The sequence below is a fragment of the Eschrichtius robustus genome, chromosome 8, assembly GCF_028021215.1.
Source record: "Eschrichtius robustus isolate mEscRob2 chromosome 8, mEscRob2.pri, whole genome shotgun sequence".
Classification (NCBI taxonomy): Eukaryota; Metazoa; Chordata; class Mammalia; order Artiodactyla; family Eschrichtiidae; genus Eschrichtius; species Eschrichtius robustus.
The window spans coordinates 25,999,532-26,016,193 of record NC_090831.1 but is presented as its reverse complement, the minus strand read 5'-3'; the positions used below and the strand labels follow the sequence as shown (position 1 = coordinate 26,016,193).

The window sequence follows — 16,662 nt, the reverse complement described above, 5'->3', positions numbered from 1 at the left end:
ATAAAGGCACCTCTGCAGAGTGATTCTGAATAGCAGTTTGGTAATTAGTGGGAATTTGTACTCTAACATCTGTCCTTAGACTGAATATCAATAAATTGTCTGTTTTCTAATTTGGTTGATATGTATGGAAATAAGCTATAAAAATGACTTGTATGTCTTTTTTCTTTTTTCCCCCTCTTTCTCCTTCTTCTTTTCCTTCTCTTCCTCTTCCACCTCTCCCGTCTTCCTCTTTCTCCTCTCCAAATTAGAAGGTAGGTAGGCTGGGTGTGTGATAATAGAAGGAACATTATACTGAGGGAAGAGAAGTTCTTGATTTGTATTAAAACTGCCATCAGCATAGGTGTGTACTTTCGCTAAGTCATGTTATATCTCTGAAGCTATTTCTTCAACAATAATTTGGGATGATTGAAGAATGTGATTTCCAGGGCAGACACTATCTTTATTTACTTATGCATTTAGACCTTTAGCATTTGCTAAGTTCACAGTCTTTGTTCTGTAGGATAACTAGACGGGCTTGCCTAAGTTATACAGCTTGTTTCATGGCAGAGTTAAAGCTGGAACCCATGTCTGGTGACATCTTCATTGAATATGTGCTGACTAGACAATCAGTTTAATTTATGAGTGCTTTCCTTTAGAAACCCTTAATTGATTTATATAAATTAACCTTAATGCTATTAAAACTGCTTTCAAGAGCTATCAACTTTGTGAATTTTTATGCATCATAAAAACTGTACATACAAACTACGCATTTCATCTATTAGTGTCTCTTGAAATTATACCAATTACTGTAGTAATTGGGATTGTAATCAGGACTTAGTGGCTTGTCAAAATGCCAATGTAGGCAGCTTACTCTTTTTAGATAATTAGTTGCACTTAAAAAAAAAGAAAGAAAAAACTAAAAATTTCCTAAATTTCATATTACATTTTTAAAATATCTTATTAATCATTTGTTCTTTCTTCATCCTCCTTCATTTGTTCATTTCAAAAACATGGGTTTACAGTACAGGAGCCTAGTATATGTTGAATTAGTTTTAAATATTCCTTAGGGAGACACTTCCTTGTTCTTATATCTACTAGGATTTTGCTAGAAGAAAATGCAAAAGGACCTGTGTGCAAAGTATATAGAAGGACATATTTTTGCCATGTGGATAGCCAGTTGTTCTTGAGCTGCTTAACTCTTTTTGAAAATACTTTAAAAATGTTTTAAACAGCAAATAGCAGATGACAAAGTAGTCCAAAGAATCCTTTTTTGGTTATTTAAAAAAGGGAGCATTTAATAGATTTCTGGTTGATTTGAAGAAAAGAAGATAACAGTGGATGTTCACCATTTTGGGGCATTTATAAAAGAACTGCTTTCATTGATCAATTATCTTAAAAAATACCTGTATTTTTTTTTTTTTTTACTTTGATATTTGTGAATGGATACAAAGTTTAACTATAAATATGTTTAATTACACTTGTTGATTGCTGTATAAATACCCTTTATGTTGAAATGATTACTTTATTGTTTTTTTTTATGCTAATAATGATTAAAGTCCAGTGTATCAGTTGGGACTAATATTAGCTACCAGTTAAAGAAAATCCAAAACAGTGGTGATTTCAACATTATGGAGGTTTGTTTCTTACTCAAGTCAAAGAATATCAGTTACAGAGACCAGGACTGATAAGGAAGCTTCACATATAAGGGGTTGACAACTCCTATCATTTCTCTGTCATCCTCTGAGTAAATTGTCTGCTGCAGTGTCCACCACTGTTGCTTGTGTTTTTTCTTAAGGGACTAAGAGTGGTATTCCCTCCCTTTTTAAGGCACTTTCTGGAAGTCATACAAAGCCTTTCACGTGACATTGGCCAGAGTTTAGTGGTCTCGTGGTCACAGTTAGCTTCAAGGCGCCATGTACACAGCTAAAAAGCACAAGCTATACCAAGGAGGAAGGGGAGAAGAGATATTGGGGGACAAAAAAATCTCTGTCATGGTTCCTCTGTGCAAATCTGTGTTTTAAAATAACAAGTTGTTTCTGCTCTGCGGAAAAATTTAATCAAATTAGGGAGTCAGAATTTATACATCTTGAAATTTAAATTACAATACAAATCATTAAATGATTAAGTGTCAAATAAATTAGACAGACTGTAGCAATAGATTTGCTACAGTTTTGAAAAAGTCAGGGTAATTATAGACCAGAGTCATGGGACACGGTTACAAACTATGGACTGAAAATCAAATCAATGAAGTAGAAAAGGCAAAAACCTCTTTAGAGGGAAGAAAGGCATAAAGTAAAAAACAGGGACATGAACAAGCGCTATTGGAGGTTAGTGAGTCCAGCTAATCTAATAGTTTCTAACAGAAAAAGAGTGATTTCAAATCAAAAGTTTTCGTAGTAGGAATTCCCTGGCGGTCCAGTGGTTAGGACTCCACGCTTTCAATGCTGAGGGCATGGGTTCAACCCCAGGTGGGGGAACTAAGATCCCGCAAGCTGCATGGTGCAGGCAGGAAAAAAAAAAAAAAAAAAAAGGGTTTAGTAGTGACAGATTATGTGGCCTTGAATGTCAGACTGATTTGTCTGGGATTTAATGTGTAGGAAAATACCATGTTTGGGAGGGCAGTGGAATACTGGGGTTAAAGCGGTGTTTATTCTGATTGGAAGGAGAAATACTTAGGAAACCTTGACCAGAAGTTATGCTATTATAGTGGTCAGATGTGGAATTTTAAATATCTGAACAAGGGGAAAATAGGAATTAGAAAAGAAGAATCTTTGGCTATGAAAATGAGGGTATTAGAAACCTTACCAAAAAAATAAACTAATTGATACACTTATATATTGCAAAATGATTACCAGCATTGTGTTATCTAACACCTCTGCTAATTACCAGAGATAATTGCCATCTCTTTTTTGTGGTAAGAACATTAAGATCTACTCTCTTGGCAACTTTCAAGTATATAATACAGTATTATTAGCAATAGTCACTATTAACTATATATGATGCTGTACGTTAGGTCCCTGGAACTTATTCGTGTTCTAACTGGAAGCTTGTACCCTTTGACCAACGACATCTCCTCATTTCTCCCAGCCTCCAGTAACCACCATTCTACTCTTTCTGTGAGTTTAGACTTTTTTAGATTCTACCAATAAGTGATGTCATACAGTATTTGTCTTTCTGTCTGACTTAGCCCTCATAAAAGTGTATCAAATCTACACATTGTACACCTTAAACTTACACAATGTTATATCTGAATTATAGCTCAATAAAAAAAGATAAAATGAGAAAAACATAAAAATGAATACATGAATTTAGTGACAGACATAGGATATAAGTTAAGATGACTAATTTTTAATTTGGATATGAGAATGCTTACTGAAATAAAATATCAGAAATATTTTTATTTTGGGACTAAAATGATGAGTTGGACTTAGAATAGTAAAATTTGATGTATTGACAGGAGAGTGCACAATAATTCTATTTACACCCAAGCACAAGGTTTATATTCTGAATTACATGATTTGCTTTTCTATATACCATCAATCAGTTGTGTTGTCTGAGGGACACATCTTATATATATATACAAAATAATATATTATTTTGAAATTCTCACATGATCCTGATTTACAGAGGTATTTCTGTAGCCTTATTTTTGTTTCCTTTTACATAACCTCATCTCTTACCTGAGTCCGTCTTCTTTTTCGCATGTAAGGGTTGCAGAGTTGCTAACTTTGCAATCAACTATGGATCCAGTCACACTTAAACTGATGAAATGATTTCACAGGTAAGAGCAGTGAAGTAGGATGCTAATATGAAAATGGAAGGTGCTCTTAATTTGATGGGGGATACACTGTATATAAAATATGTGAATAAGTTTAGTTAAAAAGCTTCAGCTCTTTGTAACTTCTAAAATATCTCTCTCATTCTGTTCCTTTTTCTTTGATATATTGCTAAATTTGTATACCTTATGCTGTCCATTTTTAGATGCATAGAACCATCTTTGATATGTAATTCATTTTGTGTTCAGTATATTTTATTAAGAAAAATTAAAAACATTTTTGTCAAAAATTCAGACTTTTTAAGTACTTCTCTCAGATATACCAAATATAAAATTTCTAAGAAATATATCCTTACCCCATTATCTAAGAAGATTTACTGACATAAAAATAGGAAATTTGTTCCTGTAGAATCATTGTTTGTTTTTATAAATATGTCATTATCATCACCTAACTGGATTTATTTGCTTGCAAAAACAGAAAGCTTTTTCTCTGTTGGAGTTCACATTTTTCTCTATGTAGCACACATCTGCAATTACTTTCCAGTAAATCCTCCTCATCTTTTACTTCATAGAACTTGCTGTGTTCAAGTTTATTTTTGAGCCACAGCTAATAACTACATATGGACCATCTAAATGATTAAGTCTTTGTGTACCATTTACTTTATGGAATATTTCACTCAACCACACAACTTGACCTTGTTATCTGTTACTTCTGTTGACAAACAAATATCCCCTGTTGAATGGAAATGTTTTACCTGGTCTATCTGACATCTACAGAATTACCAGCAAATCACTTTGTAATAAGTGCTTTAATTTTTAAAACTATGATGATTTATCCTTGGCTTTAATACTGTGTATCTGTATGTGAGTTTCCAATGCTTATTTTTCTATAAATTAGAGAAGTGTTCTGGACATATTACAGTGGAGATACCAAAGACACTCTCAATCCAATACAACACTATCATTGAACCTCAAGTCTCATTGCTCAGAAACAGTATTAAAATCTAAAAAGAATTTGATTATGTCAATATAGTCAAGTGTGAGTTGGAAGGAGGAAAACTGATAAGAACAAGCAAAACTGCTGTTTCTGAAGAAATTGAGATATCCTAAGGATTCAAATACCAGTAGGAGAGAATTTTGCTCTGGAGGAGCTCACAGGTAGATGAGACAGAAAAAATAGAAAGACATTAACACACGATGCAAAGAGACATCTAATAAATTTATTAAAAAGTTATCTGGAGTTAACTTAGATTATCACTTCTCCAGTAAAATTAAACAGTCTGGAACTGTTCACTTAATGACATTTGGCTCACTTGCTGTGGCCTTCAGACCATCCAAAAACTCTAACCCAGCCTACATTTCGAGTTTTGTCTCTTACTGTACAGCTAAACCTTCACCATGTACCCCAAATTGCCTTTTTTCCCCCTTTTAAACTCTTATTTTATTTTCTACAACCTGCCCCCCCTTTTTTCCTATCTCTATATGCTTTGATCCCAGACCCCCATTTCTGGTCATATGCATCTTATCCATCATTCAAAATAGAATACAGACATGTGAAGGCTTTCCTAAAAGCAATCTTTCTTTATTTTGTTCTCTCAGAGAACTTGGTTTTTATCTAGATTACAACAGCTATCAAATTTTTTCTTCCTTCAGAATTTATTTTCATACGCTCTTTTTTAAAAAGCTTGGCAATATAAGTAACTGCAGGTAAAGAGGTATATAAATCTATATCTATATCTATATCTGTATCTATATCTATATCTAATGTGTCTGTGTGCATGCCCCATAGCACCTAAGGCAGAGCCTTGCATGTAGTGAAGAATAGGGATTTGCTAAATTAAGCTAGATAAACAAGTCAGGATCATATCAGAGCTGAAAACAAGTATCACAGTAGAACTTCAGAGAATCAGTTTCTAAATAAAATGAAACAAAGGGAAAAATGCAGATAGGAAACATAGAGTTACCATTATCTGTGTCCCTGCCTATACACCTTTCCCATCCTGCCCTCTTCCTTCTGCCAGTATTCTCCAGGGGTTTCTGGGGTAACCTCATGAAGTCAGTTTTTAGATTCCCAGGAAGTTTATTGACTGTGTGACTCCAGCCTGCATCATGGGGAGGGGGTAGGATGGGAAAATGGTATGATGTTCCAAGCCCTAGTCATAAGACTATGCATTTACGTAGTTAAAATCTAAGCACATTTTATAGTAATCTATTATTTTAAAAAATCTACAACCCATGATAAGTAGTTCCAGTGACTCAATGATGCTGTTTTCAAATATCCACACATGGAGTGCTTATTATTGTGCCAACACTAGTTCTAAATGTTTACGTGTATAAATAATTGAATCTTAGCTATAACCCTTGGAGGTGGAAACTATAACCCCCGTTTTACTGGAAAAGGTTAAGTAATTTATCCGATGAAAATCTAGGTAGACTAGCTCTAAAACTTATCTCTTAAAGGTTATTTCCAGTCAGAGAAGAAAATTTTGAAGGGACAAGGGAATAGGCTCTTCTTATTAACATTTGCCCAGCTGGAATGACTGCCTTCAGCCTGTGGATCCCATTGGTGGTTCTACGCTGTAAAGCTTCAGTCGTTCAGGATTTGAAAACTTGATCTGGGAATGGTTATTGTTTGGGGACCAGTTACTGTTCAGAAACACATGTCTACCCTGAAATGCATCATTGATCCATGAAAGGTAAGACAGACATCACAACTGCCTAGATTCTAGCAATACAAATATTATATAGCAATAAGCAGTTTCCTAGGGCCAAAATAATACTCTCCTAAGAAGACAATATAAGAAAAAATATAGTGAAATAGATTTCAAACATTCCATGAAGCTTTTGCCTCTTGCACTTTCTCCGAGCTTTAAAACTTGACTTGGGTCTATGTCACTGGGAAAAGTTCTGACCTGTATCAGGCTATTAATTCAGTTCCATACACAATGGCTAGCATAACAGAGACTATAAATATTTCTCTCAGGTAGAACTCCTACTTAGTAGGTAAATCAGTTGGTTGGGGTAAGTCTGGTCCATGAGGTTTCCAGAGACTGAGGGTTCCATCTATCTGCCATTCCTTAGGTTGTTGCCGTCATCTGTAGGATCAAAACTGGATCAACACGACTACGTCCACAGTTGAGGCCAAAAGTAAAGGGGAAAAAACTGGAAGGCAAGCAGCATGACCCCCAAATTGTACCTGTATCACTTCTGCTCACATGCTATTGACTAAAATTTTATCACATGACCCCACCTTGGCAAAAGAGACTGAGAAGTACAGTTTCTTGTGGGCAACCAACTAAAACTTTAGGGTTACTTTTGCCAGAAGGAAAAACAAAAGTGTATTTCGAAGCCCTGTCACAGTCTGTTCCTCTGGGAGTGTAAGTATCTGTGCATATTTTCCCATACATAGAACATATTCATTTCCTTTCCACAGGAGGTGATCCAAAGTCCCAACAAGTTGGTACCTCCAGCTCAAAATTCAGGATCTCTGGGTCACATGCAATTCTCTCCATCACGTGGATATGACTTTTCCTAATTTGGCTACTTAGCAACACAGCAGAATACCCGTTACTTTCTCTGCCCTATTCCCATCACTGACCAGATATCTAATAGGCAATGGTGCTGTCTTCTGGACGGCAATAAAAACTTCCATATGGAAAAAGTGAGTGGGAAAAAGAGCAATCACTGGTCCATGGTATGTATCATAATCCTCCAGGCAAGGAAATATAAAGACCTCCTACTCCTGCATAAAGTTTCTTGGTTAGCCCATCTGACTGCTCCCGGTAGCATTCCGTGGTTGCAACTCTCTTGTCTGTAACCCTTTCAAGCACATGTGAAGGGACGTGCTTGGGGTTAAACAGCTTTCATACCTTGCTGTTTCTGGTGCAGGTTTAGAGCTCAAAAACTGCTTTAGGGTTCACAACAGTTGCAAGATTTCTGCAGACTCGGTTTGTGCCTTCTTTGGTAACACAAATATCAGTCACAACACTTGGTTGGCTTCCAATTTTGTTCTTCTAGCGAGTTTCTTGTGCAAGCAACCCCAGCCCTAAGATTTAGTCTAGAAGTCATTCTTAAGCTCAACATCTTACACATTTACTGGGTTCTGTATTTAGCCCTTTCTCATCTCTCTCATCTTAAAGGTGGCTTACTTGACAACATTGCTTTTGATGTTATCATAGTAGTGGACATTACTCATTTTTAAATTGTCTATCTGTACCTGTGGCAGAGGCTCCTGGCTCTCTACGAAAGTTCTGTCCTCCCGTTCCAGCCTAATGTTTTGCTTTTGGGCATGACTGCCTAGCCAGGACCACTCTTGCATCTATGTAGGACCATGTGACTAGTTCTTACCAGTAGAATATGAGTGAAAGTAAAATATGTGTCACTTCAAATCTGAGATTGTTAGGACTTGGTTGTTCCTTCTCCTTGGAACTTCCTCCCTCCCTCTGGCAGCTGCATGTCACTGCCCTAGGTGACCTTGGAAACCAAGCATTGAAGAATGCGAAAGCTGCACCAGCTACAGGTCTCTGAATACCTGTTTGGAGCAGAATCTATGACTTGTGACTAGTAATATCTAACTTAATCTGCTCTATGAGAAAGAAATAAGCTTTACTGTGCGGAAACAGAAGATTTGAGATTGCTCAAGTCACTTTGTGTTACCATAGCTAATACAGAATTCTCTTTCTATGTTTAGGGTATTTCCCAGGTTAAAAGTTTTATTGGGGAGCAGAGCCTATCTGCTGCCTCAAAATCTGAAGAGGACAGCTATTTGCTTTCCAAGAGGCACTGGCACCTTGGTATGTGTACATAACCCTCACTTTGTTATGTACCTGACCCTTGATGGGGGAGCCATGATGCAAATAAATTAGGGACTGTGTAGAATCCATACTGAGATGGTAGTAGTTGTGCAGCAACACTCAGATTCCAGGAAATTTTGTAAGCTGTGCAGTACACATTTATTGAATTAATTTTTCCTTAAAAGAACAGTCCAAATTCATTATCTTGGCTAGCAATTCAGAACCATGACTAATACTGCATAGGAGATGATTGAGACAAGCCTAAAAAAAATGATTCACATAACATAAATTAGATCCAGGCAATAGAAACAGGGTTGGTTTTTATAGGCATTTTTGAGTATGTGAAATTTACTTTTTTTGTCTTTCCATGAGACTAAAAATGTGAAGTCTTTTAGAATTAGAAAATGCATTTTAAGTTAATTGGAAATGCAATTAGATGTCATTTGAAATGGTGTTTCTACCAAGAGAATCAGCCCTCAATTCATCATTTTGTACTTTATTGTCTCCTAGCAGAAATAAAAAAAATTGATACTCTATTATTTTTAGACCCTATTAACTAGAAAATGCCTCTACAATCTGCATACTTTCTCAAGAATATTTCAGTATCCTAAGTTAACATACAGGTAAACACCTGTTTTAACTCAGTGGTTTGATACTGACATAGCACACCCTAAATGTCATGTGAAGTAGAAATGTCATCAGATAGATTTAGTCAGATACACCCACAGTTCATTTTTTGTCAGGAAAAAAAGCATAAATGATCATTATCACCATTAACGATGGCATTCAGAAATGAGATGCCCACATTGTAGGCTGTCATTTCCACTCCTTTCTCCTGTCATTCCAAAATCTTATTGGAAAGCAAAAGGGACATCTAAAATGAGTGACATTTCACTTTTTGCAGGGACTGTAGAAGCTCTGATTTCCATTCATGGAGCCTTTATTGTACCTCATTATGAAACTGATTATTTCAGGGAATTGCAGTGTATGGTTATTATCTGTTTTTACTATTTGACCTTCCATATTTCTGAGCCTATATATATAATGTACCATGTAAGTACCACAGTGGGATTTTACAACAAACTAATTAGTAATATCACAGAAGAAACTACATTATTTAATTTTAAAATAATATAAATAATTTAATGTAACCGAGGGATATTTCCTAATAGTAAATGTCTCAGCAGACTTCTAAGGGAACATTATTAATATTTTTAAATAGAAACCATCTAAGATTATAAAACATGTTATATACTGGCTCCTACTGTAAATTATAGCCCTTTTTTCTGTCTTTAAAGGAATAAATTTTATAGAACATAGTAATATATATCACAGTTCATTTCAATTAGCAGTTATACTGAAAACAGATCCTAGGTGAATGTGCTCTGCAAAGAATTCAGAAATCTAATTTAAGCATGACTTTCAAATTCCAGTTTTTTGACCACTTTCAACTCATGATGGCCACAATTATATTGGCGGTGCTAATTAATCTCACTTCTCAACTCATCAAAATATTTACGTAAGTCTAAGCCCAGTCAGGAGAGAGATAACACAATGTCTTGAACAGGAAAACTTAAATTTTTTTTAAGGATAATTTTATTTTATTTTTTTTTAATTAAATTATTTTTGGCTGTGTTGGGTCTTCGTTTTTGTGCGCGGGCTTTCTCTAGTTGCTGCAAGCGGGGGCTACTCTTCGTTGTGGTGCATAGGCTTCTCACTGAGGTGGCTTCTCTTGTTGCGGAGCATGGGCTCTAGGCGTGCAGACTTCACTAGTCATGGCTCACGGGCTCAGTAGTTGTGGCTCACGGGCTTAGTTGTTCCATGGTATGTGGAATCTTACCGGACCAGGGATCGAACCCGTGTCCCCTGCATTGTCAGGCAGATTCTTAACCACTACACCACCAGGGAAGTCCTAAAAGTTAATTTTTTAATAAAGAATTATTAACTATAGCAGGGATTAAGGAGGGATTGGCTAGAAGTATAGAGAACTCTAATATTGGACTACCAGGTGAAATATTATATAATTTAGTATAATATAATAACTACCACCCATAGGGCAGAAATAGCCCAAGGAAGAGACTTCGGTCCCCCAGCGCTCCTGGATTGAGATGCAGATCTTTTTACAGAGGACATGGTCGTGATCCGCCAAATGGCAGAGAAGGTACTACAGTGTCACACTGGTAGGACTTGCTGGAAGTTCACCCTCTAAAAGGTTCCAGGTGTCTCATCAGAGGCTCTCCACTACAAAAATACCCGGGGATACTGCTGGAGAACCAGAGAGCTCTCCAGAAGCCTTGGTCTGGAGAAGCTACCCACGAGCTCTGGAGAATACTCAAGCACTGCAGGAGCCAAACACCAGGAAAGCTACATTTGCTGCCAGAGCCTTTGAGCAAACAAACCAGACCAGGAAGCAAAAACCACTTTCTCATTCAACATCTTTCTTTCTTCATCTGCGGACAAAGCTTAAGATTGTGCTTGTGGGTAAAAGAAAAATATTTGAAGGACCCAGAGATATTTTCATAGAACAAGATAAATGGGTGAATTCGGAGCTGAGGCAATAAATGTACAACCAGCATAACATTGTACTAAAAGAAGAATAAAAGTTATTTAAATATGTAGTTATTACAAAGACCCTATCTTGAGGAGTTAGATAATAGTTGAAAGTGAACTGACATGTCTGCCTGCATGCTTGTTGCTTAATTCTAGTGCTACCACAAAAAAAAAAAAAGTCATCTCACTGGCTCTAAGTTTCTGCAAATGCAAATGGAAAGAATTAAAGTAAATTTACCATTTCAGTTGCACTGACTGTATTAGTAAATGGTTGTTGGGGGAGTGCTATATTTAAACTTAACTGTTTCTTATAAATGTGATTAGTCATTTAAAATGAATAAATCATTTTATAATATAGCCGCTAATAAGAAAGAAAATTCAGTCAAGGAGAGGCTCAGTAGTATATGTTTCTGACATATCCTAAATGGCCAAATTATCTTAGTTGGCTAATAAACATGATTCTCAGAAAAGTTCTATGTAATTTTCATCATTTCTCAATAAATAAAAGGGCAAAATAGATTGAAGGGCATAAGTCATATGAATTATTATTAGGGATTTTCCCAAGAGTCATATGTTTAAATGTGTTCAAGGAGAGGAGGACTTCAGCATAAAATTATCATCCAATTCATCAGCATTTATTGTTCTCCATTGGGTCTAAGGGGTGTGTGTGTGTGTGTGTGTGTGTGTGTGTGTAAAGCTTTGTAAAGTATTTTAATTAAAGTAAGTATAGATTTAATTAGAATAGTGTAAATTAATTGTATTTAAAAAGCAATAGTTAGATGTACTATTTTTCTGTTTACTGCAAAATGATAAAGGCTCTGAAACTAACAGAAGATTCTTTTGTTTTTAAGTTTATTATTATTATTATTACTTTTAAATTTATTTTGGTTGTGCCAGGTCTTAATTCCGGCAAGCAGGCTCCTTATTTGTGGCTCGTGGGCTCCTTAGTTGCAGCTCACCGGCTACTTTAGTTGTGGCACATATGCTCCTTAGTTGCGGCTGGTGGGCTCCTTAGTTGCGGCTAGTGGGCTCCTTAGTTGTGGCATGCGAACTCTTAGTTGGGGCATGCATGTGGGATCTAGTTCCCTGACCAGGGATCGAACCCGCATCCCCTGCATTGGAAAGCGGATTCTTAACCACTGTGCCACCAGGGAAGTCCCCTAACAGAAGGTTCTTGAATCTATACTTGAATTACTTCAGATCATTCAAATAAATATCAGGAAAAGTTTTTGTGCAGTTATGTTAATTATAATTTAACTTCTAAATGATAATTTCAAACGGACTGGCCATTATCAAATATGGGAATAATAAGGTTAAAAAATTATGCTATGATGTGATAACAATCCAAGAAAAACAGTCTTTTTATAGACCAAGATAGTATAGCATTGAATGAAAATATAAGGATCAAATAATTGTAAGTACAGTTTTCATTAGTGGCAAATAAATTTTCTTTTAAGGTAAATTTTTCTGTTAGTAGAGAAGAAAGAAAATGTATAACTTCTGGACACCTGGTAAAACATATTCATTGGCACCAGAAAATCCCAATTGTGAACAAGTTATTTCTGAAATAATATGAAAAAGAAATTGACTTATACAACTTTCTTTTGTATTGCTGTGTTGTTTTAAATTTTAAAAAAGAAAAAGGTTAAGGGCGTACAAATGGTATCTCCCATTTTAACATTACTGTGGATAAGTGGAATGTGTCCTTGGTGTTTTGTGACTTTTAAAAGTATTACTTTCCTAGATAAAATCTAATATTGGGTCAGCCAAAAGGTCTGTTTAGTTTTTTTCTGTAAGATGACTCTAGTAGCACTTAGTTGTCTTTAACTTCATTCGAAACAATTTTGTTAGACAGTATGTGACAGCTGTCATATCAGCGTGCATTTAAAAAAGACTTATCAAAATTGGTGAACTTTTGTGTAGCCATTTTAATACTGAAGATGGAAGGAAAAAAGGCAACATTTTCGGCATATTATGCTTCATTATTTCAAGAAAGGTAAAAACGCAACAGAAATGCAAAAAAAAATTGTGCAGTGTATGGAGAAGGTGCTGTGACTGAGCAAACGTGTCAAAAGTGGTTTGTGAAGTTTCGTGCTGGAGATTTCTTGCTGGACGATGCTCCAAGGTCGGGTAGACCAGTTGTTGATAGCGATAAAATCGAGACTTTGAGAACAATCAACATTATACCACGTGGGAGATAGCCAACATACTCAAAATATCCAAATCAAGCATTGAAAATCATTTGCACCAGCTTGGTTACGTTCATCGCTTTGATGTCTGGGTTCCACGTAAGTTAAGCAAAGAAACCTTCTTGACCGTACTTCGCATGCGAGTCTCTACTTAAACGTAATGAAAACAAATTGTGACGGGCAATGAAAAGTGGATACTGTACAATAATGTGGAATGGAAGCGATCATGGGACAAGTGAAATGAACCACCACCAACCACACCGAAGGCCAGTCTTCTTCCAAAGAAGGTGATGTTGTGTATATGGTAGGACTGGAAAGGAGTCCTCTATTATGAGCTCCTTCCAGAAAACCAAGCGATTAATTCCAACAAGTACCACTCCCAATTAGACCAACTGAAAGCAGCACTCGACAAAAAGCGTACAGAATTAGTCAACAGAAATCACATAATCTTCCATCAGGATAACGCAAGACCACATGTTTCTCTGATGACCAGGCAAAAACTGTTACAGCTTGGCTGGGAAGTTCTGATTCATCCGCCGTATTCACCAGACATCATACCTTCGGATTTCCATTTATTTCGGTCTTTACAAAATTCTCTTAATGGAAAAGATTTCGATTCCCTGGAAGACTGTAAAAGGCACCTGGAACAGTTCTTTGCTCAAAAAGATAAAAAATTTTGGGAAAATGAAATTATGAAGTTGCCTGAAAAATGGCAGAAAGTAGTAAAACAAAAGGGTGAATACGTTTTTCAACAAAGTTCTTGGTGAAAATGAAAAATGTGTCTTTTATCTTTACTTAAAAACCGAAGGCACTTTTTGGCCAACCCAATAGTTTGATTTTAATTCTCTATTTGAAATTTAAATTCTCTCTCTCGCTCTCTCACTCTCTTGCTGTCTCTCACTCACTTTCTCTCTGTCTCTCTCTTTTTTTAAGCTTCTCCATGGGTTGATAACAGTAGAACTCCAAACAAGATTGATCTTTATGATGTACGCAGGAGACCATGGTAAGAATTTTGGGGTAGCCATGAAAAGATGAAAAAGACAAAATAAGGTTTCTTTTCTTTCTTTTTTTTGTTAAAAAGTTGGAGGGACTCTTTCCATTATTAGGATGAATATTATCTGATTATTTAAAAACCTCTTTTTTTCCCTTTTATACATTTGAATTTTTTATACATTTATACTTTAAAACAGTTAAAGCTAAATGAAGATGATGAGTTCAATGGGCAGTGATAAGGAAGTTGTTAAAATGATTCATCAAATGCATTTCAAATAGACTACTTTAAGTTTTATAGTCAATGTCATTTCTAAATCTCTTTTAGCTGGTGGGGATTTCTATTGAAAGTCTCCCAGTTTGCTTGGAGTAGGGCTCTAATAATCAACATCTAGATAGAGTAGAATGTAGTTTGCCTCTGGTGGTGAACTAATGAGAACTAGCCCCAAGGTAAGAGCTGCCCCTAGTTATAGTCATATAGCTTACGTTTCATTTTTCCAAAAAAAAATTTATTTGTTCCTTACTACTAAATAAACTCATTTTCCTAACATATGAATCAAAAAATACCAAATACATCATAATTACAGTCACTGGGAAACAATTATTAAACTCATGCATTTTAATTCATTGTTTTAATATATTTAAATGTGTGGCTCTATATTTTTTAATGAGTTCACATGTTATACAATATAGTGCTTTATAACCTACTCTTTCATATCAATACCTTTTCATAAGAGACACAGTAACATCATTTTAAAAGAATGACCAGATGGTAGCTTATTTTAAAAATCCCCTATTATTGGACATTTAGGTTATTTCTGACTTTTTGCTAGGGTTCAGACAAATTCTAAGACACATAATAGTTGATTCAAAGAAACGTATTTAAGGCTTTTAAAATGCCCTATTAAATGTCCCAGTAGCAATTTACATAAACACCAACCATGTATAATAGTACCAGGTATTATTAATCCACATATTATTCTTGATAATATTTCTCTAAGTTAGTGGCTTTGGAGCCATGGGTTGTTCAGTGGAGGCAAAGCCTATGACATCACATGATTTGGGTTCAGGAACCAGTTGTTTCGGCGGAAACTTAGAAACTAGGTCCCAACTAGAAGAGACAGACGATATCCTGTACTCCATCTTCCTCATGGAGAGGCATGTCAGGACCATTTGTCAAGATGCTAGACATGAACTAGATTTGCCTTCCACTGGAATATCCCAGCAACCCTGCCATTTTACCTTCTAATAGAAAAACAAACTTGAGTGCAAGCTGTAAACTCTGTTCATGAACATATAGTCCTGAATAGTTACTAATTGTGCTGAATGTTGCCTGAAAACTTATTGGCTAGTTTCCTGGCAGGCTTCTGAGAAGTTAGATTTAGAGTCTTGGACAATAAGTAGAACACTGAGTTCAGATGCAGCTCTTCTTGTTGGGGAAGGCAGGTCCCCACTTCCCATCAGCCTGTGGCCAGGCAACATGAGTTTTCGGGATCATTCACCTGTAGTTAAGTTTATCTCTACAGTGGCTGAACTATTCTCCTTGAGCCTCTTCACGTGCAGAGATTCTGAATCTGTAGGGCTGGGGTTGAGTGTGGGAATCAGCATTTTGAACTGGCTCTCCAGGTGATTTTTAAGATACTATAAAGTCTGAGAACCACTACTTGAAACTCTTGGAAGTAACATTATATATTGTTTTTAATTACTTTATTGTCCCTTTGTCAGTCTTTATTGTCCCTTTGTCAGATTAGACCACTAATCTATTTCTGCGGGGGTTTTTTGTGTGTGTTTAAATACATGATACAATCTTATTGTTTGTTTTTATTCTTCTTCTTCTTTATGTATTTATTTATTTATTTATTTTTGGCTGCGTTGGGTCTTCGTTGCTGCTCCCGGGCTTTCTCTAGTTGTGGTGAGCGGGGGCTACTCTTCGTTGCGGTGCATGAGCCTCTCATTGTGGTGGCTTCTCTTGTTGCAGAGCACGGGCTCTAGGCGTGAGGGCTTCAGTAGTTGTGGCAAGTGGGCTCAGCAGTTGTGGCTCGCGGGCTCTAGAGCGCAGGCTCAGTAGCTGTGGTGCACGGGCTTAGTTGCTCCGCGGCATGTGGGATCTTCCCGGACTAGGGCTCGAACCCGTGTCCCCTGCATTGGCAGGCGGATTCTTAACCACTGTGCCACCAGGGAAGCCCTATTATTATTCTTTAGAGTGAGTTTTACAACCTGTGGTCAGCAAAATGGAATTTAGGATAACATTTTTTTTTTTTTTTTTAGGGAAATGTTCTTCCAGAAGTTAATTTCTTTTGCTCCTAGTATTAAAGCACATCTCTTATTCCTTTGTTATAAATATCTGTAAAACATACCTTATGTCTTATGCCTCTGACATTTCTAT

The 16,662-nt window shown here is 36.2% G+C and overlaps 1 protein-coding gene across 4 annotated transcripts in view; it reads left to right on the top strand.

The window, feature by feature from the left end:
• Positions 1–16,662, top strand: part of CACNA2D1 (calcium voltage-gated channel auxiliary subunit alpha2delta 1) — a 500,765-nt gene that overhangs the window by 365,233 nt on the left and 118,870 nt on the right. For all 4 annotated transcript variants that reach the window (XM_068550454.1, XM_068550455.1, XM_068550456.1 and 1 more), the window contains one exon: positions 14,220–14,289. In XM_068550454.1, coding sequence (XP_068406555.1) covers positions 14,220–14,289 — 70 coding nt within the window. The remainder of the gene's footprint in view (positions 1–14,219; positions 14,290–16,662) is intronic.